Below are 27,319 nucleotides of genomic sequence, written 5' to 3' on the forward strand. Positions count from 1 at the left end.
ACAGAATATTTTTTCATCAACGGATTTATTTAGCTCTATAAATAAGGCAGATACATGTAATCACTGAATTTGGCCTTAAAATACAATTTTACATTCTAAAAACTCATAACCCACGGATACAAATCATAACACAACCTTCATGTATCCTCAAAATTCTTATTTTGATTCTGTTTATTTCAAAGATGCAGAAAAAAAAATACAACCTCAGCAAACCTCATGTAGTCATTCAAAACAAATACTCATCAAAAAGTAGTCAGGGCATAAAGGCTAAGTCAATTATACAGAAAAAAATTAAATAAATTCCATTAGACAGTGTCAAGAGCAATAATTGAAAACTAGGTAATAATTTCCTGTAAACAATGTTAATGCAGTTACTGTAGCACATTTGGAAATGTTACCTTCAACATCAATACCAATGCAGGGTGTGTACCTTCGAGATGAGAGATCTGGTGCGGTCGGCTCAATCAGAGGACTTTGGTTAAGATTAGAAACAGCGTTAAACGGCCGTCTCAAAAAGGATATCTGTTAATAAGACTATACATTCTTCGAAATAAATGCTCTACTACAGAGTATGTATACTCACTTCACCCAAGTATTATTTCCCAAGCTGTGTGTCTTTCTGAATTCAGTATGGCAGGTAGAGTATTATGAAAGCATTGTCGCGTATAGAAAATGGTCATGTAAAATTACTTCCAACATCATTATCGACATTACCGCCCATAATGTATAACTGATGAATAGATTTACACACCACTTCATCAACATAATGGTTGAAAGACACATTTGGGAAAATAAATGCAAGATGAGTGTGTTTATCATAAATAAAGAAATATTTCACTTGTATTTGTGCAATAATTAGCATAACCCACTTCATACATTAACAAAAGAAAGTAAATATTCATACATACATTCAATAGATGTGTTAAGAGGCCTCGTGCTTCTCATCAGAAAAAACTTTAATATCATGTCTATACAGTATCATACTAAAGCCTGTGTAGCGTTTCTGTCATTGCACTTGTTTTCATTAGAGTGGAATTTACAGAGTGAATGATGCTTCCCTCTACATAACGTCTGTTTGCGCTTGAGCAATATTTTCATATAGATATGATTAACGGCATCATTGGTATACAAAGAGGGGTTTGGCAAATGATTAGGGGGTGTTCAGGGTGTGGTCACAGCACAAATTAATACTGTTAGTTAACACCTGATCAAAAACTGCTCAGATAAAGCAACTTAAAAGTTTAACATTTTATGGCTAATAAACAAAACACCAAGTGTTTCTGCTTTGTAAATATACTTTTCTTTCCTTCTCCTACTTACAATTAATCCTCAACAATGGAACCTGCATGTCTCCTCCACTCAGTAATCATTCACAACATACTATCATACTGTAAATCACCACTTGCTGTTTTTCTATTATAAAAAGGGGCTACGATGCACAATCGCACTTTCAAGCTGCAGCAAAGACTCATCTGCAGGCTGTAAGGTATCTGGTGAATGCTTCCACATCAGTGTTCATTAAGGACAATATAAACTTCTGTATCCACATATATACTTATTAACTTAAACCTCACACAACTCTCTTCACATATCTGTCCCTATTTAATAGGTCCTTGTTATTATATAAATCCTTCAAAGACAAGTCACCCTTTCCTCTGGCACCGTAAATACTACTAAACAGAGCAGCAAGCAACAGTTAGTGTGTCATAAAGTGTATTTCTTGGTCAACTCTACCATAACCCTTTCAATTCACCCCCCGGGAATGTGGCTGTATTATAGTAGTGTCTGACATATCGACTTTGGCTCCAGTTTGCATCTCTTGACTTCATAAGCTCTTGGAAATACTGTAAACAATCTTTATGGCTGGCTGCAGCTGTCACTCTCTGGCTGTGAAGGCTCAGTGTCACCTGTGGAGACAACTGATGGTCCACTGGCTGTGCGAGGGTCCATGGCAGTATGCATGATGGTCAGCCACACATCGTCCATGTTTGGCATTACAAAGACTTTCTAATGAAGGAGAAACAGATTGAGGTGGGGACAGTGAGTTTTATAAAACAAATTTTAACAAATTCTGACAGTCTTGCCATCTAAAAACATTTTTTTTTTAATAGTTGATCTTATAAATGTGGTTAGATCAAGCTTACAGAAGTCTAAATAACTGTAACATTTGTGAGTTTGGAGCTGAATGCAAATGAGCTATTGATTTCTTTAATTCTCCTCATTTTGTGAACGTTAAAATCTTAATCTTAGTGTCTATAAATACCTGGAATTCCTGGTTCAGTTTTTTCTCTATCCAGTCTGTAACATGAGGCAAAGTGACTTCTCTTTCTCCAAGCTTCGGTCGCGCCTTCAGTTCCAGGTGAGGTGGCTTCCTAAAGCCATACCTGCAAACACAAATATTCATTTCAATCAACAGCTCACAAAGGAACAAATGGTTGCAGCACCCATTCTAAATATGCACCAGCAGAGGGCAGTGTAGCACAAGACAAAGAGCTACATTTTATTTTCTCAATAAATTTCAAGTATCAAGGTAGAATGAGTTTTGGGTAGGGATGTTTCATATGAATTAACCAGAAATAAAAAATATGTTTGTCATTGAGACTGACATGAGGGAGGATAACAATATGAGTAAGCCATCTGAAGACATTTGCTATCCACAGACTCGCCTGCGTTTTCCGGTGTCAAAGAAAGTGTAATCTGTAAAGAAGATGTGATTATTTATGATTCAGACAAACATAGGAACTGACTGTGCACAGCATTCCGCAAGGAAGACAAACCACATTCTCTTCACGTACCATATTCTGTCAGTGGGTGGAGGGGGTATGTTGACAGCCAGCATTCCTTGCAGTTCCTGCACCTCTACTGTGAGCAGGAGGGGTGTGTTGGACACTTCTTCCATCTTCTTTTTGATGAACTCCGTCTCTGTGGCCTTCTGGAAGTATTTGGACTTGGTAATCTTGTCCACAAAGCGCATGATCTTGCTCGGCTTGTGGCCTCCAACCAAACTGTATTCAACATAAGGACGGTTAGGGTTAAAGTCACCTACAAAATGTATTTTAGCTATAGGTGATTTACTAGTTATTTTAAAAAATTTACATTTCATAAACACACACCTACACACACAGAATTTTGCTTCTATTTTTCCTTAAATGACAATCACAGTATAAGTTTAAACCCTGTAACATTTTTAAAAAGTATTCCATACCCATGTGATTATAGATTACATGTGGATTCATACAAAGAATGTATATAAACTTGCACTCACCCTTCGGCTCCTGCAGAGTCATTCGAGAGCTCGGAGGAGTCTTCCTCATCTGATGAGCCTGCGCTGGACGACTCTTCATCACTATCAGCCAGACAGTAAGTCCGTGGCCTGCATCTGGAAACACATGAACAACCACGAATGGATTAGAGAGAACACACACACAAATGCATGCACGCACACCTACACTCATGCACTAAGACATGCACATGGTCCAAATATGTTTCCTTGTGCCAAGTAGCTGAATTCTACTCTATTGGACCAACAGAACAATGCAAAAAAGAGGTGTCGACAGACAGGAGCAGATGCATGTGTTTATAACCAAGATTGCTCACATCAGGGCTCCAGAGTGCAACCTTTTCCTCGGTCGCACTGAAGCGCCACGCAATTAGCTGGTTTGTCTATGTGCATTTTAGCGAGTCGCATGGCCTCTGTCATCTCTCCTCTGCGGACTTTACACTCACACATTCTGGCCCCGCCCCCACTCACTCCCTCACACAGGGAGATACTGTCAGTGAAGCAGAGACGAGAGAGGAGAGGCGGTGAACCAGGCGGTAAATGTCAAACAGTGACGACATAACAAAAACTGTTTGCACAATGGGCCGCTTATGCAAAACGATTAGCTGCTGCTTCAGGATCAGAGCATCAGAGCAGACGCATTTGTTTGTTTTTACCGTGTCAGGGTCTCTTGTCTGAGTGTCCTCCCTCCATACTCCTGCTGACCTGCCCTCACTTTACAATTAAACAATCATCATAAGTTGTCAGTACTAACGTTAAATTTGTGTTAGTTAAACATTTAGTGGGCAAACACTATCGAACACCCCCGAAAGTTTGATTGGTCAATCTCTACTGTATGGACTGTATGGACATACAGGCCAAATGTTCCAGCTATTATTACATTAACATAATACAATGTATCAGAGTTGTTTTAATTAAAGCATTGAACGAATAAATAGTTGGAGGGTTTAATATATTGACTGATTTAACCTTGTTTTTCAATGGACTTGAACTGCTTACAACTCAGGAAAACTGGAAAAGGGTGTGTGTTGTAAGACTTTTAACTAGTAGCAGAATATGTTGCGTTTTTCTTCATTTCTGAGGATGCATTAAGAAGAGGAAAGGGGCCAAAAACATTGAAGAATTCACTTATTTTTTTTTTTTAATTGACAGCTACTTAGAACAAGCACTGGATGGTGTTATGAAATGAGACACCCCCCAAACCATGGACATATAAAGCTAGAAAATGAGAGTTGAACGGAGGCGACGATTGCTGAAAATCAAGCAGCACTCACCAGGAGCAGAAATGCATCCAATAAACAGCCACATAAAGGCCGAATCCAGAGGGCAGAGAGAGAATAACAGTGGAAAGAAAGGAAAAGATACAAAATATTTAAGACACTAATTGAGAAGGCAAGGTGTCAGATTGTTGCCGATGCGCGAGAGAGACAACCATACTTTTGAATGTACTTTAGAGGGGGAGAGATTGACAAATCCTAACAAGAAAATATTTCTGGGCTTCTGTAAAATGTGCATGTGGTATGATGGAGCTTGACTGTCTTACCCATCTTTGCCCTCTTCCCCTAAGCGGTGGCTCTCTCCCTCCTTGCCCAGGCGAATTAGGTTCATCTTAGTCTCCAAGGTCATCAGGAAGGAGCCACTGTAAGAAATCTCCAGGTCGAACCACAGCCCTGAGGGATACATAGAAGAATTGTTGATCTGAGATGCAGATGACAGAAGTGAAACTGTTATTTGTGTAATTTTGTGATATGAGATAGAAGTACAATGAAACAGATCCTCCACCAGGGACCATACAGGGACCATACAGTAGTTGTGTCAAAAAGTTCCAGCTGACAACATTTTCTCATCTTAAATATTATATAGTACGACCCATGCTAATGAGGTTTTAAGCAGAGTCGATTGTAGTGGAGACATGGAAAGCTCTTCAGGCCAGTCATCCTAGCTGCCTCGTCTCTCTCGCTCTCGTTTTCTCTCGCTCTCGTTTTCTCTCACTCTTTTGTTTTATCACCTCTCACATTCTACCCTCGCTATTCTGTGGCACCCTTCTTTTCCTGGAGCATCAACAGAAACGGGGACCCCGACAGATTTGATTTTCTTGATCCCTCCACTAAGATGAGAACGACACAGCGAAACACCAGGCGAAGGGAGGGAGAGGAAAGAAGGAGAGATCACAAGGTCTTTTGAACGGAGGAGAAACAGTCGGAGCATGCAATCTTCCCCCTCAAGCCTCCCATTTGATATCAGCAGGGGGGACTGGATGCATAAACAGGGCTCTCCCTCTATTCATTTTACCCTGCTCTGGCAAACTTGCTGTAATCTGGATTATACAAACTCCCAAAAAAGCTTCTTCCGAAAGCCTCGCTTGTATGGGGGCAAACCATGTGATCTCTGTTTAGAATATATTTTTCTCTCCTCGCAATACAGATCACATGTTCCTGTGACACAAAGAGCAATAACTAACTAGATGAGTGTGTCAGATAATGAAAGTCATTAAGGATTTGAAACAAAGATTTGGCACTTGGGTATTAATACAATACATGCACATATTTGCTTTGTTAAAGTCCAGAAAAATAGTCCAAAAACATGGTGCCAGATTTGTTGCACGGTTACCAGCGAACTTTTGATTAAATGAAGTTAGCTTTCCCGAAAAAACATGAGTGGACAAACATGGGAGAAAATGAATGTGTTTTGAGATATACTCATGAGTGTGGGAAGGCAAACACAGCAATGACGTGACATGCCCTCGCATCACTGCTTTGTTGCCTGAACACCAGCTAGTTGTGCTAAATGATGTTATAATGCTTTAAGTCTGTTGTGCCAGAGAGGGAAACATTCAGAGAGCGAGAGAGCGAAAGACAAATTGGAAAGCTATTAAGTTAGAAATTCAGAGGAGGTTTGTGAAAGCACTGAGTACAAAAAGACAGTCAGACAATCAGAAAGACAGAGAGGCAGAGTGAACATGCTGGGTTTGCGCAGCCAAGTGGACCTGGTTCACTCGTCTCTCTTGAGAGGCATACTGAATAACAGGACTGTGTCCAGCCAGGTCAGGGATTTGTTCAGGGCACTGTGTTTTGTTAGTTTGGGAGAGGAGAGAAAAGTCCTAGTTGACGCTGCTGAATCAGGGCATGGATTTGTTAACTGGGGTGACAACATACAACATGGCAAAGACTCATGCTTTACATAGTAAACAAATGTGCTTGGGTTTCTACAATTAAAATTACAGTTGAAAAACATAATCATATGGCACAGTGCAGTGCATGAGAAGAAAAAACACGAACGTGCATGGACATAGAAGGTAGAAGCAGGCGGAGGCAATTGTTTGCTGACATATGCACACATACACAGTTGGAGAGGTTCATCGATCCATTGCACTCAGCATGCTCATTCCAGGAAAGAGTGGAGTGATACGAGGAAAAGGCAGAACTTGAGATGCCTGGAGGATACAGCAACAGTAACACCAGTGGCAATTTCAAAAGGGGAAACTAAACTGAACTGGTTCCACAATTAATTCCTGCTCTCATTACAGGGTTATGTGAGTGCTGCAGCGACAAAAGTGTAGTAGTGACTAATAGAACAGGAGGGAGGAAGAGACCTACTGGGGAATAAAGAGTGACTAAGGGTACAAAGAGGAAGATGATATGAAAGTGAATGAAAGAGGGAGGAGAAAACTAGGAAGAGAGCAGGAGACTCTGCATGTGAAAGCGGTGAGGAGACAAATCTGTCACGGATTCTGAGGAGAGAATGAGAAAAGCAACATGGTACAAAAGTGATTGAAAGCTCATTGCTGATACTTGTCTGAAAGGTCATAGGAGGATTCCTCTAAAAATGACACAGACAAAGCTCCTTCTGATCACAACTGGAGCAGAGTTCGCCGAAAAATTTGGATATTGAGTGAATATACGATCGCTCACAATGCTCAATTTGTATGATTCATGAATAATTTACTGAAGTGCTTAGTGCTGCTCTTATTACTGTGTTGTATTCAACTACGAGTTCACCACCCAATCAAATTAGAGTACACTTCTCCAAAAGCCTTTCGATTATGAAGTACATGACATCTTTGATGAAAGTGATTTCTTCATGTTATTTAGACACACATGCCATTGTGTAACACTTTGCAGGAGCCCAGTAACATCATGCTGAACTTTGAGCTGTGTTATCAGACACTCTGGCCGCAGCTGTAAAGGAAGGCAAAGGTTTGTACTTTTATTTAACCAGAGCCAACTAGAATCAAGCATGTTTCTCTAACAGGGTACCACTGCCAGACAAGCTGAGTGGGTGTAAGTGGGCATCATACACCACAGTATGATGCACAATAAAGCTAAGTTGCTTCTACTTACTGAATGGAACGGTTCATATTGTTATTGGTTATGGATGCAACTATTTCCCACTTGTTGGAGCTTTAAAAAACAACATTTATCTTCAAATACCCATCAAGCCAACATGATGAACGACTCTTGAGATGAGTGTTCCACATAAAGACAGATTCATTTTTATATTTGAAGTTCCTGCATAAGTTTGTCTCTGTTTGTAGAAATTCTGGCACCAACGTTGATTTCTTTTTAAATGCCTCTATTTCTAGCTAATCTTTGTTGAAGTGTGTGTGTGTGCATCTGACAGCATACATGCGGTTTAGGTTACACACTTACTCAGGGGTCCAGGGTACCAGCTCATGAACTCGACTTACTGATATCTTGTAAAAGCTGATACTGTAATACTTCATATACCCAAAATGATTATAGATTATTAGCATAGTTTATCTGTGTTATAAAAAAAATGTCGACATGGTTAACTGACTGGTGTGGGGTTGTTGAGCTGAGCTTAACTCAGCATATACTGCACATGAAATGGAGACTTTCCAGAAAATAGCATATAAAGATCATTAGGTGGATCTGTAATCCAGACATGCAAGGTATCTTTTTATGTGTAAATGTGTTGCTGTTTGGAATCGATTTCTCTCTTGCCTCTGTAGTCAATTGAAGGCTTGGATGCCCAAAGGATTTTAGGAGTGGCTGAGCCCATGTCCAGTTCTGTCAGGGTAAGCTCGTTCATGAAGTAAGGCAGCTGGAAAAAAAGACAAGCAAAGAACTCACTGCACATAAATAATTAATCTGAAGAATGATGACATAACCAATATACTAAAACAATTTGAATACATGGATGCTACACTCTGTCTTCAACAATGCTTATAAGCATTGTTGAAGGCAGAGTGTGTGTGTACTATGTGTGTGTGTGTATGTATATTTTCAGCAGGAAGGTGAACATAACTACATCTCTACTTCTTCTCTACCTTCCACTGAAAATGTCAACTCTGTTCTAAACAGGAGGGTTCGCTATGGTCCTTGCTCCACTCACCCGTATCTTGCTGAGCTTCATCTGAATCTTCTTGGAGACCAGTTCAGCCCAGTAAGGTTCATTCAGAAAGTCCCAGAAGACCCGACCAAGAGCAGCATTCACCCAGGCAACAGCCTCCTCCTCCCCTCTGGGCTGCACCTGAGCTGAAGTGCTGTTCTGAAGCTAAAGACACAGCAAGATAAATGACAAAACATCAGAGGGTCTGTGCCGACATTTAAACCCACTACAATACAATAACCCTACACTTTTCACTCTCAGTATCTTTTGTTTATAAATACACAACGTGTAACACAGTGATGCTACATCCATAGTACTATGTTTTTTGAGAAGACATTTAGCACAGGGCTGTTAATAGTGTAAATGGGGGATGAGAAAGTGCTACCTTCTTGTCAGCTCCCGGGCTGCTCTGAGGACTCAGTACAGCAGGGCTGGCAGTTGTAGGGCTGACTGTCACCTGTTCTGGCAGTAAACTGGCCATATAGACACTGTAGTCCAACATCGACTTGGTTTTGGCACTACCTGCTGCTGTTGTGGGGACTGAGGAGTCCTTTGGCCTTGGTTGAGAATTAAGAAGCTCGTCCAGACTGCTGCGGCTGCTGCTGCGGCTGTGAGCGCTCTGACCTGTGAGCCACAGAAAACGTCAGAAAGATGTGAGATCAGATGCTTCATTCTCACTTTTCTATCCTTGTAGAAAAGACATTTGGACAATTGTAGCCATGAAAAAACTAAATTAAGAACTCTACAACAGCAGGAGAGTGTTTGTGGACAAAAACTTCTGCTTTCTCACCACTTTTACTCCCTGCAACACTGGGAGATTTCTTCAAGTCGGCCTTGAGCTTGGAAGATGAGAGGAACCGCTGGAACCACTCCTCCTTCTCCCTTCCAGTCCTTGCAAACAAGTAAAGGGTCAGGTCTCTACTGGATGAAGATGCAGATCCTCGCTCCTGTGGTCCTCCACTGCCCTCTCCTCTGTCCCTTATGCTCGTGCCCTCATCGGCATCCCACCCCTCGGCCTTTGACATGAAGTCATCTTGTTTACCAAGCTGGATACAGATAGGGTATTTTTTGTTCCACACACGCTTCCTGGCCAGGCTCAGAGGCATTAGGTATACCTGGGGGGTAAAAAGTATATCATGATATTTTTTTCCAATCTTTTTACTGAGGTTTTTCACGAACAGTTCCATCAGCTAAGGTATACACTGTTAGGTGAATGGCATTTACAATATATCTGAAATAATGAAGCAATATAGTTATTGTAAGTCGCTTTGGATAAAAGCATCAGTTAATCAAATGTAATATAAAAGTGCATATTGACTTGTTCAGAATCATTCAAAGATGTATCAGCTCAATTACAGTTGACATCCAACATAAACAAGTGACTAAGAGATAAGGGACACATGTCAGTAAAGATCTTTAAAGATGTATATAATTCTATTTATATTAACAAGTCACAGAAAGCACAGTAGTGCGACAGCATACCTTGCTGTTGGTAACGTCATAGATCTTCTGACTGATGTAGTTGACATCGGGTTTTGGCTCATTGTGTGCAGCTCGGCGGGGGATGTTGTGGTTGGGCTTAGACAGACGAATGATGGAGCCCTCCAACCGGACAAAGACAGAGTGGGTCAGTGTGGCGTGGTACGTCTCTGGGTCGTAGTTTGATATCTCATTCATCCAGCCCTGCAAGGAAGACATAATGAATTTACATTTTTTGGATTACATTTCAAGGATTGATGTCTGAAACTGTCACAGTAAGATTCCACATATTGATTGATCCTCTCTATATAGAAATTCAGCTCTTATGTATTGTGCCCTTTGAGAGAGGCGGACTTTTGAACAACTACAAACATGAAAGATGAAAGCATCCAACACTGTGCCTGACAAATGAGGCCACTGTAAATATCTGATCAGTGTGTTGTCACACATGGGATATGTTTCTACATTGATGGTAAAGGTTACTTGTCTCTCTCTATGAACCTCACACTGATGAGAGTATCTAGTATCTGCCATCTTTATACCTCATAAACAGTTTGTGTGAGTAATCTTTCAATTCATCTGGCTATATTAAGGACGCACATCTAACCTATTAGCACCTTTGTCACTTCAGTGTGAAAACTGTGGATATGTGCATCTTAAATTCCACGTCTTTATTGACGAAATCCCACAGATACAGTGCCTCAAATGATATAAGATTAACCTCCTGGGCATTATAAACACATACAATTTGTTTTCACAGTTTTACATAATAGAAAAAAAAACAGGTGGTATTGTGATGCCGTGTCAGGTACTGTAGACTTAAATTTACAATTTTAAGTGTGAATGGTCCTCTATACATTTATAGGTCTGTGATAGACTGGTCTCCCCAAGTGAGAGACAGGGTGAGCTCCAAGTGATAATGCATTAAAAAAAATCTTACTCAAATACAAAAATATTTTATGCTTTAGGGGTTTTTCTTAGCTTTGGTCTGTCATATTTGTATGCACTTAAAGGTCTATTGAGTTACAAAATAACAAATCTGACAACAAATTAGTCATACATTGAAAAATAGCGTACATAACAGATCTCCCGCACTCGTTTTCCTATATTATTTTAAGCAGGTGACCTGACATATTAACGCTTTAGAAATTCCAAGAAGTAATCAACCAGACAGATTTCTAAGGGTCTAAACTAAAGGCTACTGGTGCAGGACAGAATAAATCCATATGTGAAATAAACTAAAAAAAGAGGAAAGATTAACTGACCTTGTAGATTTCTGGTTCCTTAATTTCCAACCTGGTCAGATTCCAAAGTTTCCCATGGTGTCTGGAATTTCTAAAACCACCAGAAGGTCTTGGTCCTGTTAGCCACACTACTCCGATGGCTAACAGAAATCCAAGCCCAACCCCGAGTAGCATTCCTCCAATATAGGTGGGCAGAGGTAACACAAAGTACCCATAGACCATTACAGTGAGGGTGATGAGAGTATAGTGAGGGACACTAGGTACTGGAACAGTACTTTCAGATTCATCTTCACTGCACGGTTCAGTACTACCACTTAGTAGCACTTTGGTTTGACTTCCAGTTCCAGTATCATCAGTTATATCACTTCCATCTCCTTCTGTGTCAGTACAAGTTTCAAAGTCCTCACTGTGCAGGATGCAAAAGTCCTCATCCTCCTGTTTAGCAAGAGCAGACATAGAACAATTTTCCAATGAAATAGAAAGTAAAGATGGTGGGTTGAGGCTCTTACTGTCCACAGAGGAGGGAACCAGGGCTTCAGGTGGACCAGAGGCCCCACTGTTGGAGCTCTCATCCTCCCAGCCTCCTTCTTCCTCCTTGATGCAATTATTGTTGTTACTCTCCAGGTGACCATTGATAGAAGAAATGTTGGAGAGCTCTGAGGCACTGACAGAGAGGGCCTTTGGCCGGTAAATGCTGCCGCTAACCAAGCTGCTGCTCTTTTCATCGATGATCTTACTCAGCATCTGGAGCGGTTCTGAGATGACTTCAGAGAAACGACGCTTAGTGTCTTCAATTCGTGCCTCGACATCTGAGACTTTGAAGAAGCTGCGGCTATCGGTTGAGGTCAAAGGAGAGGAAGGGGCAGTTTTAGAGTCACCAGCTGACAACATGGAAGCAGAGGGCATCCGGGACTGTGTGAATTGCTTGAAAAGTTGCAGGTTAAGGCGGGATTCTGGAAGACGGTAGGATGTTGATGAGGAGGAGTCCTGGGATGCATCTGAAGATAAAGACTTGACGAGAGTCTTCATGAGATGCCTGTGCGTCACTGATGTAGCAGGAACAGAAGATACTCTGTCATGAGTCTCAGGGGCTTCCGAGGAAAGAGACTTTACCAAACTGAGAAAAGGTTTTTCACTTGAGGGAAAGCTCAAAGATTTAGTGGGGGAGGAGCTGGAAAATAAGCCTTTTTGCTCAGCAGTACACCTTGATGGAGATTGTGTGGGAGAACTGACATTGTGATGTCTCGACACAGGAGAAAGTCTGGATGTTTCAGGAATTACAGCAACCTTGGCTGCAGAGTCCATCTGCACTCCTTCAAACATCACCTCGCTGGCTTCTACGGCTGTCACGATATTTGAGGCATCCTGCACGGTTGAGGTAGTGGCCACAGATGTACTGTACAGCTCTTCTTCCTCCTCCTCCTCCTCCTCCTTCCCAAAGGCTGAGAAGTGGATTGTGATGTTGTCCTTTGACAGCGATCGCTGTACATGGAGCTTGGGGGCCACAGCAGATGGCTGTTTGTCTGTGGAATTAACGCTCTCTGCATGGCCAAGATGCCGACTGGTCATTGCAGTACTCCCACTGAGTCTGCAAAAAAGGACAAGGTGTGACACTGAATTAATATGTGAAGTAAATCAGTTAGCAAAAAATAATTGGCTATTATTTGGATAATCAATCTATGACTCGACAAGTAAAAATGCCAAATGTCAGATAGGGTTCTAGCTTCTCTTTTGTTATGCAAAAATAACTACTCTTGCTTAGAAAGTAATATGATAACATTATTTTTTTTTATGATAACAAATCTCCTAGATCGTACCTTATCATGAGACCTGCTGTTTGTATAGGAGAAGCTGTGAATGTAATTTGTAAAAAACACATTTACTAACAATACAAGACTGACTGTCTATTAAAATCCCCATTTCCAACTCGAGCATGAAGTGCAAGAACCATTCAAAAAGCAGATAATGTGGTAGCATTCCCTGGTGGGAAACCAAGAAGAGGGCACATCTCTTTCCACTTCATGTGCAAATCCCACCGGCTGGTCTGAGCACCTACACTCAGGGGAACTGGGATCTCATAGACAGTATACACCTCTATACCTTCCTCATGAAGCTCCTAAGCAAAACCATGTCTCTTAGAAGAAGCTCAACGTTGTCTGCAACATCCCGCACAGACAAAAAGGAGCACAGTAACAATTTGGAATTTCCCACTTAGGGCAAAAGCAAGACAACTCCAAAAAAGGCAACGGTTTTTGCATTTGGTGGCTATAGACAATTATTCTCTCCTTATCCTTTCTGACTGATTATTTTCTGGTTTTGTGCTCTGCTAGTGTCCTTGTCAATTTTGGTAGCATGAGGCGGTACCTCCAACAATAACAGGTTGCACAAGTCCAGCTTTTACTTTTGGTCTGGTTTTGAATGAAGCCCTAAATGGGTTGATGGTTTTGGTTTCCATTGACCATTGTTACTATTTTGTTCTACATTAATACAATGTATATCAGATCTTGATGAACAAATTATTCAAGATGAAAAGTGTTCCCTTAAATCTTTTGAGCAGTGTATATTTCTCAAAACATTTGCATTTGTGATTGTGTGGGTGTTCATAAATGCAGTATTGTATCGCTCAACCAGTTTGGTTGCATCAGTCTTCAGCTCAACAATGAGCGGGCATCTTAAATCACCGTAGATACTGACAAACACACACCCACTGAACCTCCAATAATACTCACCACCTGCTGACACTTGACACAAATATTTAGCATAATTACAGAGCCTGCATTCAAGGACAAACATGGATAATCTAAAAAAGATTTAAGCCTAACAAGGTGTATGAAAAATGCAGCTTCCTTGCGAAAACAAACCACATACCTGACATTACTGATATTTGGACAGGGACATACACTGCTAATGTGAACACTGCATCTGTACCTGCAAGCTCTTGCATACTAGATCGTGAATATTTAAATCAGATAAAACAGTATTTTTTGTGACTATGAGTCCTATTCTAAACCTTTGCCGATAAGCATCCGATACCTGACTAAATATTTCAACACCTTTTACCACACAAGCTTCAAGGGTGGATGTTCAGACACAAAAAAGATTAACTGCGATTGGCATAAAAATGTCATAATGTTGCAGATTGTTGGCTAATAAAAAAAATTCATCAACCACACAAATTGGCTAATAAGAGTTAGCTGGTACAAGCTAAACCTCAACCAACAATATGCAAGTACACTCTCAGTTTATTCTACATACTAATGAGTGTGTCACTAATCCAACAGCTTCATAGCTTCATACCACGAAGCTAGTTTCTCCTTTCAGCAGGGGCAGATTCAAGGAGCGGGCCAGAGAGGAATTTTCCCCAGTTGAAATTTGAATGAAGTACCCATGTCCTCTCACTTTCTGTCAATAAATGACAATTTGGTAAGATTTGTTTGAACAAAGAATAATTTTCAAAATTGAATCGATGTGTGGCTTTGCTCAAAATTAAAGAGCTAACAGTAAACAAGAAATGACTTAAATGTCCACCTTACACAATGAGGAATTATACATTGATGTTGGTCATCTAACTGGCCTGTCTATGTAAATTGTGGCCCCATTATGGCCCCTGATTTAAAAAGAAACTCAATCTGCCATTGCATTTCAGTGAAAAGGGCAGTTATAGGGTCATCAGAAAACTGAAAAAGACTAGCTTTACCCAAGTAATGCAACTTTACAAAGTTGATCATGGGTGAGCATTCTGACTCAGGAATCTCAGAATTTAGATGGCTGCTATGTACTACCTGGTGGAAAGCAGATAACTGTACTTATGATGGAAAGGAAGGCCGTGGCATATCTGGCAATACAACCTGATTTATAGCTTCTTTTGCACAAATGTGAAATCCTCAAGTAGTGAAAATAGAATAATGACAATGTCTTGTTGACATTTGGCACTCTCATCCATGTGCTTTGTCCAGTCAACAGAGGTGGCATGAGGCCAAGCTGGCTCCCTCATATACAGACTCAACTTGTCCACTCACTGTCACATGGGTCACAAGTGAGGGCGACCCAGCCAGGCAGTCGGCCAGCCACCTCTGTCCCTAGCCTTCGGTCAGCAGCAACACAATGAAACCATTCTACTGGCTCGTCAGTTTGAAATGGTTTTCATTGTAAGATGCAAAACTCAAAAGGACCTAGTGGTATTTGCCAACAGCAGTTAGGATTAGTGATAAGGTGGGGAAGTATGTGCATGTTTGTGTGTGAGGGTTTGAAAGCTGTTTCTATTTCCCAACTACATAGGATGGAAATGGAAAATATTAATAGCGCTGGGAAACATGTACTTGTCTATCTATAAGAGTACATATGAACACACTGTCAGCGATGTTCTCTGTGTTGTTCTTGTGTCCCCGGAGCTGACTTACGTGACGGTGAGTAAGGACAGCCTGCCATTGATGATGAAGAAGCTAATTACAGTAGTAATCCAACCTCATTAACCCTCATGTTGTTCCCTCATTAGGGATGTACTCACACCTCTCTTTTGCTGGATCAAGCAGCAAACACTGGTAAAGAGAGAAGACTCACAGAGCTATTACACACATTGAAGATGTCTACACAAATGAACTGAGCAGCGTTACATGGCTGAGTTAGGCTGTAGTGATCAAATGATCTGTGAAAGGACATGCTGGTGTTGTGAGAAGACACGGTCAACTTAAAAGGGATATTTCACAGAAAAATCATCACTCGTTATCTACACACCACTATGCAGATGGAGAGTTGGTTGAGGGTGTGAGTCCACAAAATACTCTCAGGGGTAAAAAGTTTTGCAGCCAAGGTGACCCCTTCTTCCGAAAACATCTTATGTTACTATACCAGCCAAATAAAGCACAAGCACTTACTTAACAATTATTTCTAATTAGTAAAATATTTGCATTAGAAATAGATGGAGATAATAAGGATTAGATGAATTTAGCATTATTATTGCAAGTGTTGATACCACAATATCAATAAAATTACAAAAAACTCTATATTACAGTGTAGACTTCAGCTTGTCGTTATAACCTTTAACCCAAAGCAGGCGGTTGACCAGCAGGCCTACTCGGCTTCCCTACAGTGATCCTTGTACTAATGAGTCGCTTTGAGAGTAGACTGACCTATTCTGCTGACTCTTGTTCTCTCCTTTACGGATCTGTAGTCCACTCAACAAAACAAGTTTCAGAACACACACAGAACCCTATTTCTTATTAATCAAAGAATCTCTGCAGCATGAACTGTATTTTTAGTAATTTTTTTGCCAATAATCTGAACAGCAGTCAAAGCTGCGAGATGAGGCCATGATTTTTTTTTAACACACAATCACAGTTATTAGAAATAAAACACTGACTATTTTAGCACGGAAACCAATACTGCAACTATTGACCAATTTCAAAATATTCCTGTTTCTCAGTCAAGTCATTACGTCAACTATGCCATTTTGTATGATGGAATTCTGTAGTTTTAAAACCCCAACTTGAAAAAGTTTAATGCTACTGTATTTTCGGCGATTTATATCTAGTTTTGCAAACACCACAACTCCTTTTTAGTTTTCAATTTTGTTTACACCCACGGCATGTGTCATCAAGCAGTTGGTAACTGCCACAATATGCTATTAAAACTCCAATAGAACGTTATGTGATTGAGAAGTATACAGTGCATGTCCACACAATGCAAGGTCAGAATACTCTACCTTGCTCTAGACGTTTTGAGTCAGGATCGCCAAACATTTAACTGGTTAAACTATTTGCTCGAGTCGTGTCACTTCCTCATCTAATTTCCTCTGCAGAGATTACACTTTCACACACAGTCCCCGGGCTGAAACAGAGATGAGAGGAGAAGCGGTTATATGTCAAACACTGGCGACAAAAAATGAGAACACAGGGTTTCCACGACGGCTAGCTAACACAAATCAACCAGCGCTACAGATTTGTGATAAGAGCAGAAGCAGTGATTGGTTTGTAGCTTGTCAGAGTCTCTTGTCTTGGTGTCCTCCCTCTACACTCCTGTTGACCTGAGCTCACTTTACATGTCAACAATAGACACCAACACTCATCACAAGTTATTAGGACCCAAACAGTTCTGAAATTTACTTTGTGTTTGTTTGATTCACGATCAAACTAACCATCCAACTAAATGGCTAACCCTTTATTTAGGATATTTTTATATATTTAATCTATTTCAATGTGCTTGTGCACATTAATGAAAAAGTATGGTGCACCCATGCAACAGATATAAAAATTTAGTCTAGAGCACTGCGGTAGTATGTAAAAAAAGAAATGTCAAACTTGAAGAGGAAGAACTGTTTAAAGCCACACATCAGATGTTAATGTCGGGAAGGAAAGAAAATTCGCCCTCATACGCTGTCATGTGTCACACTGATACTTCGACTCTTCCTCATAACAGGTCAGGAAAGAGACAAGTCAGGTGACTGACTGAAGATGGATGACGTGACAGCCCAGAAAGCCAAAGCATTGTGATGGCTCCCTGGTGACTGGCTGCTGCAGGTGAGGTCATAAACCCTGATGGTATCGTAATATTAAGAAAAATAAAGTAAAAATATATCTACAAGAGTTACAATTCAAGACTACTTGTCATTTTTTATGGGTTTTGTATTAGAATGAGGAATGTTTCCCATTCCTCATTCCAGACAAACGTCTGCATGGAGATTGAAAATCTTTTCTTATTCCTTGTTTCACTGGGTAAATATTAAAATAATCAAATATAACAATAAATTGTCTATCAAATCTTTCAACATTCTTGTCTCTACCATCTAAATTCATGTTGGTCTAAAATATCTCAACTGCCTGTTTCCTGTGTTTGTAGCCCAGGGAGATGCATGCAGAGCATATTTTTGCAAGTCATCCTTCCCATTTTTTTCTGCCAATACACCACCACGTGCTAACCCACTCAGAGAGTCTCAAATGTCAAACACTACTGTTTCAGATCACATCATTGGCATTAAGGTGATGCATGCTATGGAGATTAAACTACAAAAGAAAATTTCTTAAAAAAAGACTGGCAAAAAAACTAAAACATGCAACCGAATTCCCTATGGAACACGTATGAAATCCTTGACCGCTATCCCTGAGCCATGTTGCCTAGGAAGGGATTAGTAGTCCCACAGTTTGTTTGTAGAAGTAATGGCTTTCCCTGTGAGTAAATTGACAGTTTTTCTAATGACTTTATGACATTAATGCCCCATCCAACATCTCAGCTGCAGTAGCAAAAAAGTAACAGCGCCATAGGCGCTGTTAGACAATTTACAGATACACAACTGTGCAGAGAGTTCATTTTGGATTTCAAGTTGAATGACAACAAAACAGACAGCAGAGTCTGGGTGCAGATCTGGAGTGAAAAATATTGTCAAGTTTCTTATACTGCAACAATCCCTCTGTCTTTGCTTCAGTGGAAATATAAACAGGGGAGACAATTGAGTAGTGCAATTTGTTCGTGCTGGATGTTATTAGAGACCTGTGTGTGTGTGTGTGTGTGTGTGTGTGTGTGTGTGTGTGTGACTAAGAAGCTGGTAAGTTGGTAAATACGTTTCTCAGAGTCCTTTCAGATATCAGGTTCTGGGACAAATAAACAATAGCAGCACGCCAACAGACGTGAAGCAGTTTTCTAGAATGCTGACAAACTGGTGCAACAGGCGCAGACTGAAGTGTTGGCCGATGAGATCATTGGGGGTAATCAACTGTCTCCCAGCCTTTCTCAAGGTAACACTATTATTCCTTTGAAAATTTTAAATCCAGCATTCGCTTTACTCATGCCTCTCATTATCACGGCTGTAACAATCTCAAGGATCTTTCTATGCTGCTTCTTTTATCTTGAATTAAAATTTTACAGTCACAAATACGTGAATGTATCTCATGACACTTGGGCTCATTAAACCAAATAAACCAATTTGCAGAGTATAATTTGCAAAAATATGACGTCAATAAAAATGTCAAGCGTAAATTATTTTGAGATACAAATTTCTGTCCCATGACAGCGCATCAGCCACCTCATGCTGCAACAATGGATGATAAAAAACTAAGCAAAAGGCAATTAACTCTTGCAAGCAACCCACATTAGCTAAGACTTTAACAGAAAAGGCTATTTAAAAGTGCCTATTGGCTTTAAGTGTGAATTCATATAGGCTTATGAGCTTTCACTTCTTTTTAAAAAGGTCATCATGCCAGCTGAAGCTCTACATTTTTGTCTGCTGTGGCTCAGCTGTTGCGGATCACAACATTGAGAACATGCTGGCTCATGGAGAAAATGTGACACAGCGTCCACTGAGACAAGAAAATAAAATCATGATAGATACACAGGGAGAACACTGTAACAGTAGGCTTTAAAGCCCTGTGACCCTGGCTTTACATAACAACAACTACCCATACAATACACTCCAGATTGTAACACCAATAACAAAAAAGAACCTTGTGTTTCTGAAAACACTTAACACACTGAAGTTCAGCCCATCATCAACCATGTCAGCTCAATGACTCAGAAGTTGATGCTCACTTAACTGATTAACCGTGTTAATAGGCCCTCATTATTTCCAAATGAACTGCTTTGCTAAAATAGCTGCAAAACTGTGACATAAAACAAGCCTCGCTCTGCCTCTCTCCTCCTATAACAGTAACTCACTCCGTGTCAGCCTCAACACAGACTCCCACAGGAGACACATCCATTACCTGTTTTCACCATTTTTGTAGTTAGTTTATACTCTTGTAATCAAAAACTTTTTTTCTGACATGCAGTAAACTCTGGATAATCTTTTAAGGATTTCTCCTGCCAGCCTACCAGTAGATACGCTGGATAATTTCCTGGTATTCTCCGGAGGGGTTGTATGTGAGACAGAAAATGTAAGAGACATAGATTTTTGTGTTGTGAACGCATTTCAGTGAAACTTTTTTTGTGTGGACATTCTCCAGAGTTCATGTCTGAAATGGACAAAGTAAGTTAACTAAGCCTCTCTTCATTTACTGTTAGGGAAAAGCGTGTTCCATTTTAAGTCCTTCCTATGAGAAACAAGGCTCTTCTTACAAAAACAAAGTAGAGCTAAGATCACTGCCTTTACTGACTTCAAGAGGTCATCCATGTAATCATCTTGCAGACAAGCTAAAAAGACACCCTGTGCTCTTTTTGAAAGACTTAGAAAGTCCTTGGTTTAAACTTCTGAGAAAACTGATTAAGTTATAGAAAATTTCAAAATATGTTCCAAAAGAACACCCACAGTCAAATTTAGTATTCTAAAAAAAAAGAACATCATGAGATTATATGACTGGTTCAGCATACCAGGCCACGGTATTGACATGAATGGCTCAGGCCAGCTCGCCTATTCTGGTTGAACCCAGGAAACTAGCTTTCTGCTATACTTTCATAAAAGGTTTTTCTTTTTCCCTAAAAAGTTACAACTTCTTGGCAAATGTCAACATTTTATATTCTTATTAGTTTCTACACATAATGGCAAACACACAATGGCAATGAACGATCGTCCAGTGGTATTGTCTCAGTCCCAGCCGAATCAGAATTGAGGAGATTTTTCTCACTAGAACTGGAGCTGTGGATTTGCCATTCACCACCTGGCATCCTTGTCTGTCTGGAGTAATTTAATTTGTCTTGCCACTCAAAAGATCTCCAACACTAGGCCTCTGAAACACTGATGAGAAGCTGCTTCACCAGGTCATACAAGTTTAATCAATTATGATTCACAGTCAGAGCTGCACATTGAATCAATAGTTGGGTAAACATTATTTACACTACAGAGAGGTTTTATTCTTAATAGCATTAGGTGTTCAAATGTAAAATGTTGGAGAAAATAAATTTGCTCCACTGGCTAACAGAGTTTCTCCATTCTCGTCATAACTGTGCATTCCAGGTCAACAATTAGCCAAATGGTAACTGAACAATAACTCTGGAATGCAGTAATTGTACTCATAGTACTATAATTACTAAACAAAGTGAGAGGAATTGGGTAAAGCATTTCTGAGCCAAACTGTAATGACAAAAGGCCTCATTGTAATCAAATGTGAGAGCAGCTCATGGGAGACTGAAATGGTCTGTGTTATATCACTGTATTGCAGACTTATCTGTAGAGCATGGTGAATGAGTCCTTGAAATTAGAATGGGTTGGCTTTAATCTATTAAAAGAAAGATGCACTCATCTTCTGGGATTACATTTATTACAGAAAAATGAAGGCACTGATGCTCAGATATCTAGATTTCTTTTCCATAACTGTTTGTTCTCCCACAGAAAGCTTCTTTTGAATGTGCTGCCACTTTGTGAATGTCTCCATTTCAAGTGAGAAACTCTGAAGTAATATTTATAGCCAGGCTATATTTATGCGTCTTTCCAGTTCCCACCTCGTCTCTGTCTCCCTCCTCTGTGAACAAGTGATTATTATGACGGTGGCGGGTTGAACGGTACTGTCAGTGCACAATGGAGACAGCACCTGAAACAGGCCTGGAGACACTGCTGGCTGGCAGGCGGACATATTCTGCTGAGGATTCAGTAATGGTCATTATTTCAGCGTGTAGAGCAGTGAGGAAGCTGCACCTGCCTGTTACAAACATTGACGTCCAGTGGCACCTGTGAAGGGGGTTGGCCTCATTCTCAGCTTCTTCACAACATTTTAACCAGTGTCTTCAACTTGTCTTGTTAAGCCCATTTCCCACTGGTCAAAACACCCACTAACATCTGGCCTTGTCTGCAATGGGAATGGATACAATTTGAATATACCAGTGGGTTGAATTACTTTGCAGTAGACATGGATTTTAAATGAATGGCAAGACAGTGAAGTGAGAGAGCGCTTCAGTTTTTGTGATGACAAAAATGAGTGAAAAAACACAAAGCCAACCCCCAATGGGAAATGATTCCCTTTGGGTTACCAGCATTTAACAGAAAACAGCCTATACCCATTGGATTTGGTGTAAAAGAGGTAATATAGTCAATTCCTGCCTTGTTCACCAGTTAAATAAATACACATATCTTGATTGTGTATATGTTACACTGCTCTGTGCACTAATAGTCTCTAATTAATGAGGATATCTTTCGAGAGCTACAAAAAGGTGTATATGAAATGAACAAAGACACACCCATACGAGGAATTCTGGCAAGATCGCATGTTAAACAAAGCTCTGGACATTGCTCTGATAAAACCTAAGTTGCCTCCTCAAGCACACACCCAGTTCACAGTAGGCTGGGCTTAACATCTTTGCACTTTGCTATTAAGACCACTGACTACTGTATGTCAAGGTGGGCCACTGTCAATGGACAGATATACCTATTCATCATTTCAACAAGAGAAAATAATTTTCTTAATCAAACAAAATGCAAGTAAACTAGAGAGAACCTGGTAGGATGGCTGAATAACGATAGAGCGCTGAGCCCTGAAGCAAGGCACTAATCATTCAAAGCCATGTTAGCTGAAGCCGGAGTTCACATTTGAAGAGAAGGTTCAAAATACACCTTGAGTAGGGCCTGTAAACTGACAAATGTTGGAATCAAAAACCAAATAGAGTAGAATGTGACAGAAAACAGACTGAACAAGAAATGCCTGAAAGCTCTTTATGTTTGACTTGATGGAGGGAAAAATTGGCTGTCAGTGGAAAATATTGTTAAATTTTTTAGGGTTAGGGTTAGGCTTTTTTCCTCAGATGAAGACTCAATCGCAGACTAAACTGAAATTAAATGTAAAATAGGGACTTATTACACTGCTTTGTAATGGGCCATTTTGAAGTTATCAATTTCACAAAGGGTTACCGTGATTGTACGTTATGCAGTTACAATATCAATAACAATCATCTATTCTCAATTTTTATAAACACTTTTACATGATTAAAAATAAAAATAAACAGGAGGGGCTTCCAGCATATATATATATATAGTTTAGTCTGCGATATATATATATATATATATATATATTATATATATATATATAAATAAATAAATAAATAAATAATCTATGCCAAATTATCATCGGAAGCAGCCAAGAGACCACACTTAATAAGATATATGTAACACTGACTACATCTAGCTGGTCTGAGCTTTTGAAAAAACAAGAACATTTTGGTTGCATAAAAATAGGTCAGACCTGGTGTGAACTTGGAAAGCCACAAAACGAGTCAATGCTATGAACAGGTGTATAGTCACCAGGGTGCCAGGCAATCCTACAAAGAGAATTAGTTGCACACGTTCCTTGTCTAAAAGTGAACGATGAACTGTTAGTATTTTCAACCGATGCAAAAGGTGAAATCCATTCACATTAACAGTTAACATTTAGCAGAGGGCTTGGCACACATTTATTTTTAAACACATTCACAGACATAGGCCTGATCATCTCCAAATCATTTCGATATGCTGTCGGCTGTGTTGCTGAGGTGTGACATCTCCCTTCACCACACCTGCTGCTCAAACTCTAAACCTCCTTCTGCCTCTCAAAAGGTGTGAGAATCCGTTTTTTTATGCTTTTCTTTTCTCAAAAACAAAATGAAACCTCACACGCTCGCTCACTCACGCTTTCAAACATGGCAGCTAAGCACACACAGTGCACTGTCGGTGTGTCTTATCAGTGACAGATGTCGAGTCAACCTGACATTCATCAGCAATATTTATGCATTGTGCAGAAATCATTACTAAAAACACAGAAAAGAGCAGCATCATGCCCACCACACATCTTCTCTCAGCTAATTTAGATGTTTTTCTTCCTATGACTAATTCAGCTCATACAACACTAAGCGTCTACCTAATCCTATGCTTTTTGCTACTAATCAGGTTCTGATCAAGGTATTGTTATTGAATAGAAATAATAGAAAAGTTAAGTCAAATCAAGTGTAAATATTGAAAAATGTCTCATGTACAATCATTGATGACTCCAAAAATGCACCCTTTTTATTTTGTATTGATCATTATAAGTAAGTATATCATCCAATCAAATCGATGTAGGCATGTTCTATCAGGCTTTGGCTACAAAGACTTTTGTTCTTAGTAGGCAGGTAATTCTTGGTTTAAGTCCCCTCATGTAATTTGTTCTTAGTCCAACATTATCTTTGTAGATTTAATGTCTCCTTTTAAAAATCCAATTCCTAGCCTATATCCACAAACACACATGCAAGATTATTGGTTTAGATGTACACCAGGCAAATATGTCAAAATAGACAAATAAGTCAAACTGACGTTCAAAGCAATGTTCTACATTTATGTGCCACAAGAGACCAAACATTTCAAATGTGCAAAACCAAGTCTAGAACATTAGCAATAGTTAAATACAAACAAAAATAGAGAATTTGCTGAATAGCTAAAGTAATGCACCGATTACATTATACAGCCTACATGGCGACGGTCAAGCCAACTCTCAATTTAGACCCAGTGTTGGACTTTTGTCGTCGCTCTGAATATCTACAATTCATTACAGACCTAAATGCTGCTCTGAAAAGCAAACAAATGCTGAACACTGCAAAATCGAATTATGTCCTTTAGCCTCAATTTCCCTGCTGTAAAAAGTAAGTAGTCTATGCAGTATGCTTTTTACATTATAAAATTAGCTTTATGCAAAGATATCTAAGCCTGTTCATGGGCCAAAAACAATCAACTCAGAATAAGCATTCCTGAGGGCAGCAGCTGTAGAAAGCTGGACTTAAACCATTATCTGATAAGCAACAGATACATGACAAAAGTGAAAACTGAAAAAACTGAAAACAAACACTGGGTAAAAAGCGCTAGAAGCTTGTTTCATTTGAGGCGGTCATTTTGCATGGCAATATTGCACCGAGAATGACAGTTATATTGATTTAAAATATACCTTGAGGTTGTGTGTGCAAAGAAACCTGTAAAACACCTTTGCTGCTGGATCTCAACTACCGCATCACTTAGTTGACTTTAACACCCCAAAACATCCTATCACAAATAGACTGGAATTAGCAAATGTCCTCTGATAAGCAGGAACATGAATATATAGAGAATATAACACAGAGAAAGATGCATTGAGACTGTCACATAGGGTGTCCCCCAAATCCATTATTTACAATACTCGCAGCACATGTAGTAGATGACATATAACAGCGGAGGGGGGAAAAGTTGAGGAGGTAAGCAGCATATTCAGGGTAATTGACAAACATGATTGTGAAATACATTGCTGGAGAATCTATAGACAACAATATATAAACCTGAATTTCTCATTCCCAATATTTTTTATCAGTTTTATATATACACATGTCTCACACTTCACGAGGAAGCTGTGGTCAATCATTCATCTAATTTAACTTGTTGATATTAACAATGTTTCTTGTAGTAGCCCAGACTGGACAAACTAAACACCCTTTGAGTCTTTATGACAGCTGAAGGCTCCCACAGGGTTCTCTATCATGTTTGGAAGGGGAGGGTGAGGTGAGGGGTATTCAGCTGCCTCATGCAACTTCACCACTTCATGTCACTATATACACACTGCAACTTTAACCCTTATCTAAATTGGTAAAATGTTTCAATAAAAGACAAGTCTCTATGTTAGCTCAAGGCCTCAAGTTATATCAACATGACAGTTAGTCACCTGGAGGCCAGGTATCTTGAGATCTAATTTGCCAACATAATTGTCGATGCACCTACATCCCTCCAGGTGACTGACAAAGATGCCAAACCTGTTGTGTCCCATGCTATCTTGTGCATGTCTCTCTGGGTTTTTGTTAGGAGTACAACTTGCTATACAGTCTAATACAAAAGGATTAAGCGTCCTTTTGATTTGATGAAAACCTTTTCGGTTTTCATTTCTCATCATCATTCTCCTGAGCCATGTCTGCCCTTTCCTCTATCCCTGTCTATCTGGACTTTGCCTTCACTGAGGTCATTTGCAGCCCAGGGATCGATGATGAGTTCAAATGTACTAGTAAAGTGCTTACCTTGGATCCTCACTGCCATTCAATCCAGCCTGGGACTCGCATCTGCTTCTGAAGAGTCAAGTTTCACATGGCCATGATGCTCAGTGAATGTGCTTCTAAGAAACACATCATCACAGAGAGAGAGAGCGAGAGAGAGAGAAATCATTACGGATGCAAATCTAGTTAAACGTGTGGACTAACAGTAAAAAGGGAGTGGAGTTTCTCCTTGGCGATTAAGTAGTTACAATGGTAGTGGTTGTGTGTACTGCTTGTAAAGACCAAAAAGCAAACCAAGTGATTTCAGCAGTAGTTTACATGGGTGATGTTCAATCGACGTATTGGCCCGCTAAGGCAGTCAGAACAGAGACTTGTCAAGTTTAAGGGAAAAAGCGACCAGTGAAACCAGCCTATCTTGTGATGCCACTGGGATAACAAGCTAACGACGTTAACACAGACACTTTTCTTTAGCATTCATCAGCTTAACTATACTACATATTAACACGAACACACACAACTTCAAGATTAGGAAAACTCGCTTGCAATAAATTGAATCGCAGATGTAGTTATTAAAGTCTAAGCTGGACGAGGTCATTCCACCAAACTGCTTCATAAAAATGGACGGGGGTAGCTTACCGTGTGCCAGCGGGGGTTTCACTTTAAGTCTGAAAACGACGGGCAAAACACTGAACTTCCGAAGCGAGTTGACGTTATTTTCTCTCGACACGTTCACGTTTCGAGTCACTTCCACGTTCCGAGTACTTTCGACGGCTCGTGTCCGCGCGCAGCCTGTTGACAACGGACGAGCCAGCTCCTTAAAGACACAAGGCTGGAGTCTGCCCAGGCCTGAGCAATCGAAACAGAGCCCGTGCGGTCCCTGCAAGTCAAGCCAGGCCATCTATTTTTCCGCAAAGCTGTTGCCCGTGCCTAGAGCAGGTGGAGCAGACGAAGCAGATGTGGAGAGGGCGAACACTGTCAAATGTAAACATGTGAATGTAATGTTGCGGAGCACGTTTTTCCGGGAACGTCGACGGTACAAGGGGGTTTGGTCGTGTTGGTTTACAGCCGCTCAAAGGTGATAGAGCGAATGAGCCCCCTT

The 27,319-nt window shown here is 40.2% G+C and overlaps 1 protein-coding gene across 2 annotated transcripts; it reads right to left on the reverse strand.

The window, feature by feature from the left end:
• Positions 1-6: 6 nt before the first annotated feature.
• LOC133954515 (testis-expressed protein 2-like) lies at positions 7-27,076 on the reverse strand. 2 transcript variants are annotated; one of them, XM_062388975.1, is made up of 14 exons: positions 26,857-27,076; positions 26,245-26,339; positions 17,057-17,181; positions 11,377-12,943; positions 10,115-10,315; positions 9,423-9,747; positions 9,018-9,256; positions 8,636-8,797; positions 8,245-8,344; positions 4,824-4,950; positions 3,266-3,379; positions 2,796-3,005; positions 2,264-2,384; positions 7-2,007 (listed from the first exon to the last, which is right to left on the reverse strand). In XM_062388975.1, the coding sequence occupies exons 4-14, from the start codon at positions 12,922-12,924 to the stop codon at positions 1,858-1,860; spliced, it is 3,297 nt and encodes a 1,098-aa protein (XP_062244959.1). In that variant the 5' UTR covers positions 12,925-12,943; positions 17,057-17,181; positions 26,245-26,339; positions 26,857-27,076; the 3' UTR covers positions 7-1,857. The 2 variants fall into 2 exon arrangements, with proteins under 2 accessions (XP_062244959.1, XP_062244958.1); XM_062388974.1 differs by lacking the exon at positions 17,057-17,181 and having other exon boundaries at positions 26,857-27,075.
• Between the last annotated feature and the right edge of the window lie 243 nt (positions 27,077-27,319).

This window comes from Platichthys flesus, chromosome 5 (assembly GCF_949316205.1).
Source record: "Platichthys flesus chromosome 5, fPlaFle2.1, whole genome shotgun sequence".
NCBI classification, from domain to species: domain Eukaryota; kingdom Metazoa; phylum Chordata; class Actinopteri; order Pleuronectiformes; family Pleuronectidae; genus Platichthys; species Platichthys flesus.

Excerpts from the sequence above, each read along its gene's own strand:
- LOC133954515 (XM_062388975.1), bottom strand. The coding sequence starts at position 12,924 with ATGACCAGTCGGCATCTTGGCCATGCAGAGAGCGTTAATTCCACAGAC. Across the intron at positions 9,748-10,114 it reads ATGACGTTACCAACAGCAAG|GTATACCTAATGCCTCTGAG; the intron begins GTATGCTGTCGC and ends TTTACCCCCCAG. Across the intron at positions 2,008-2,263 it reads AACTGAACCAGGAATTCCAG|AAAGTCTTTGTAATGCCAAA; the intron begins GTATTTATAGAC and ends CTCCTTCATTAG.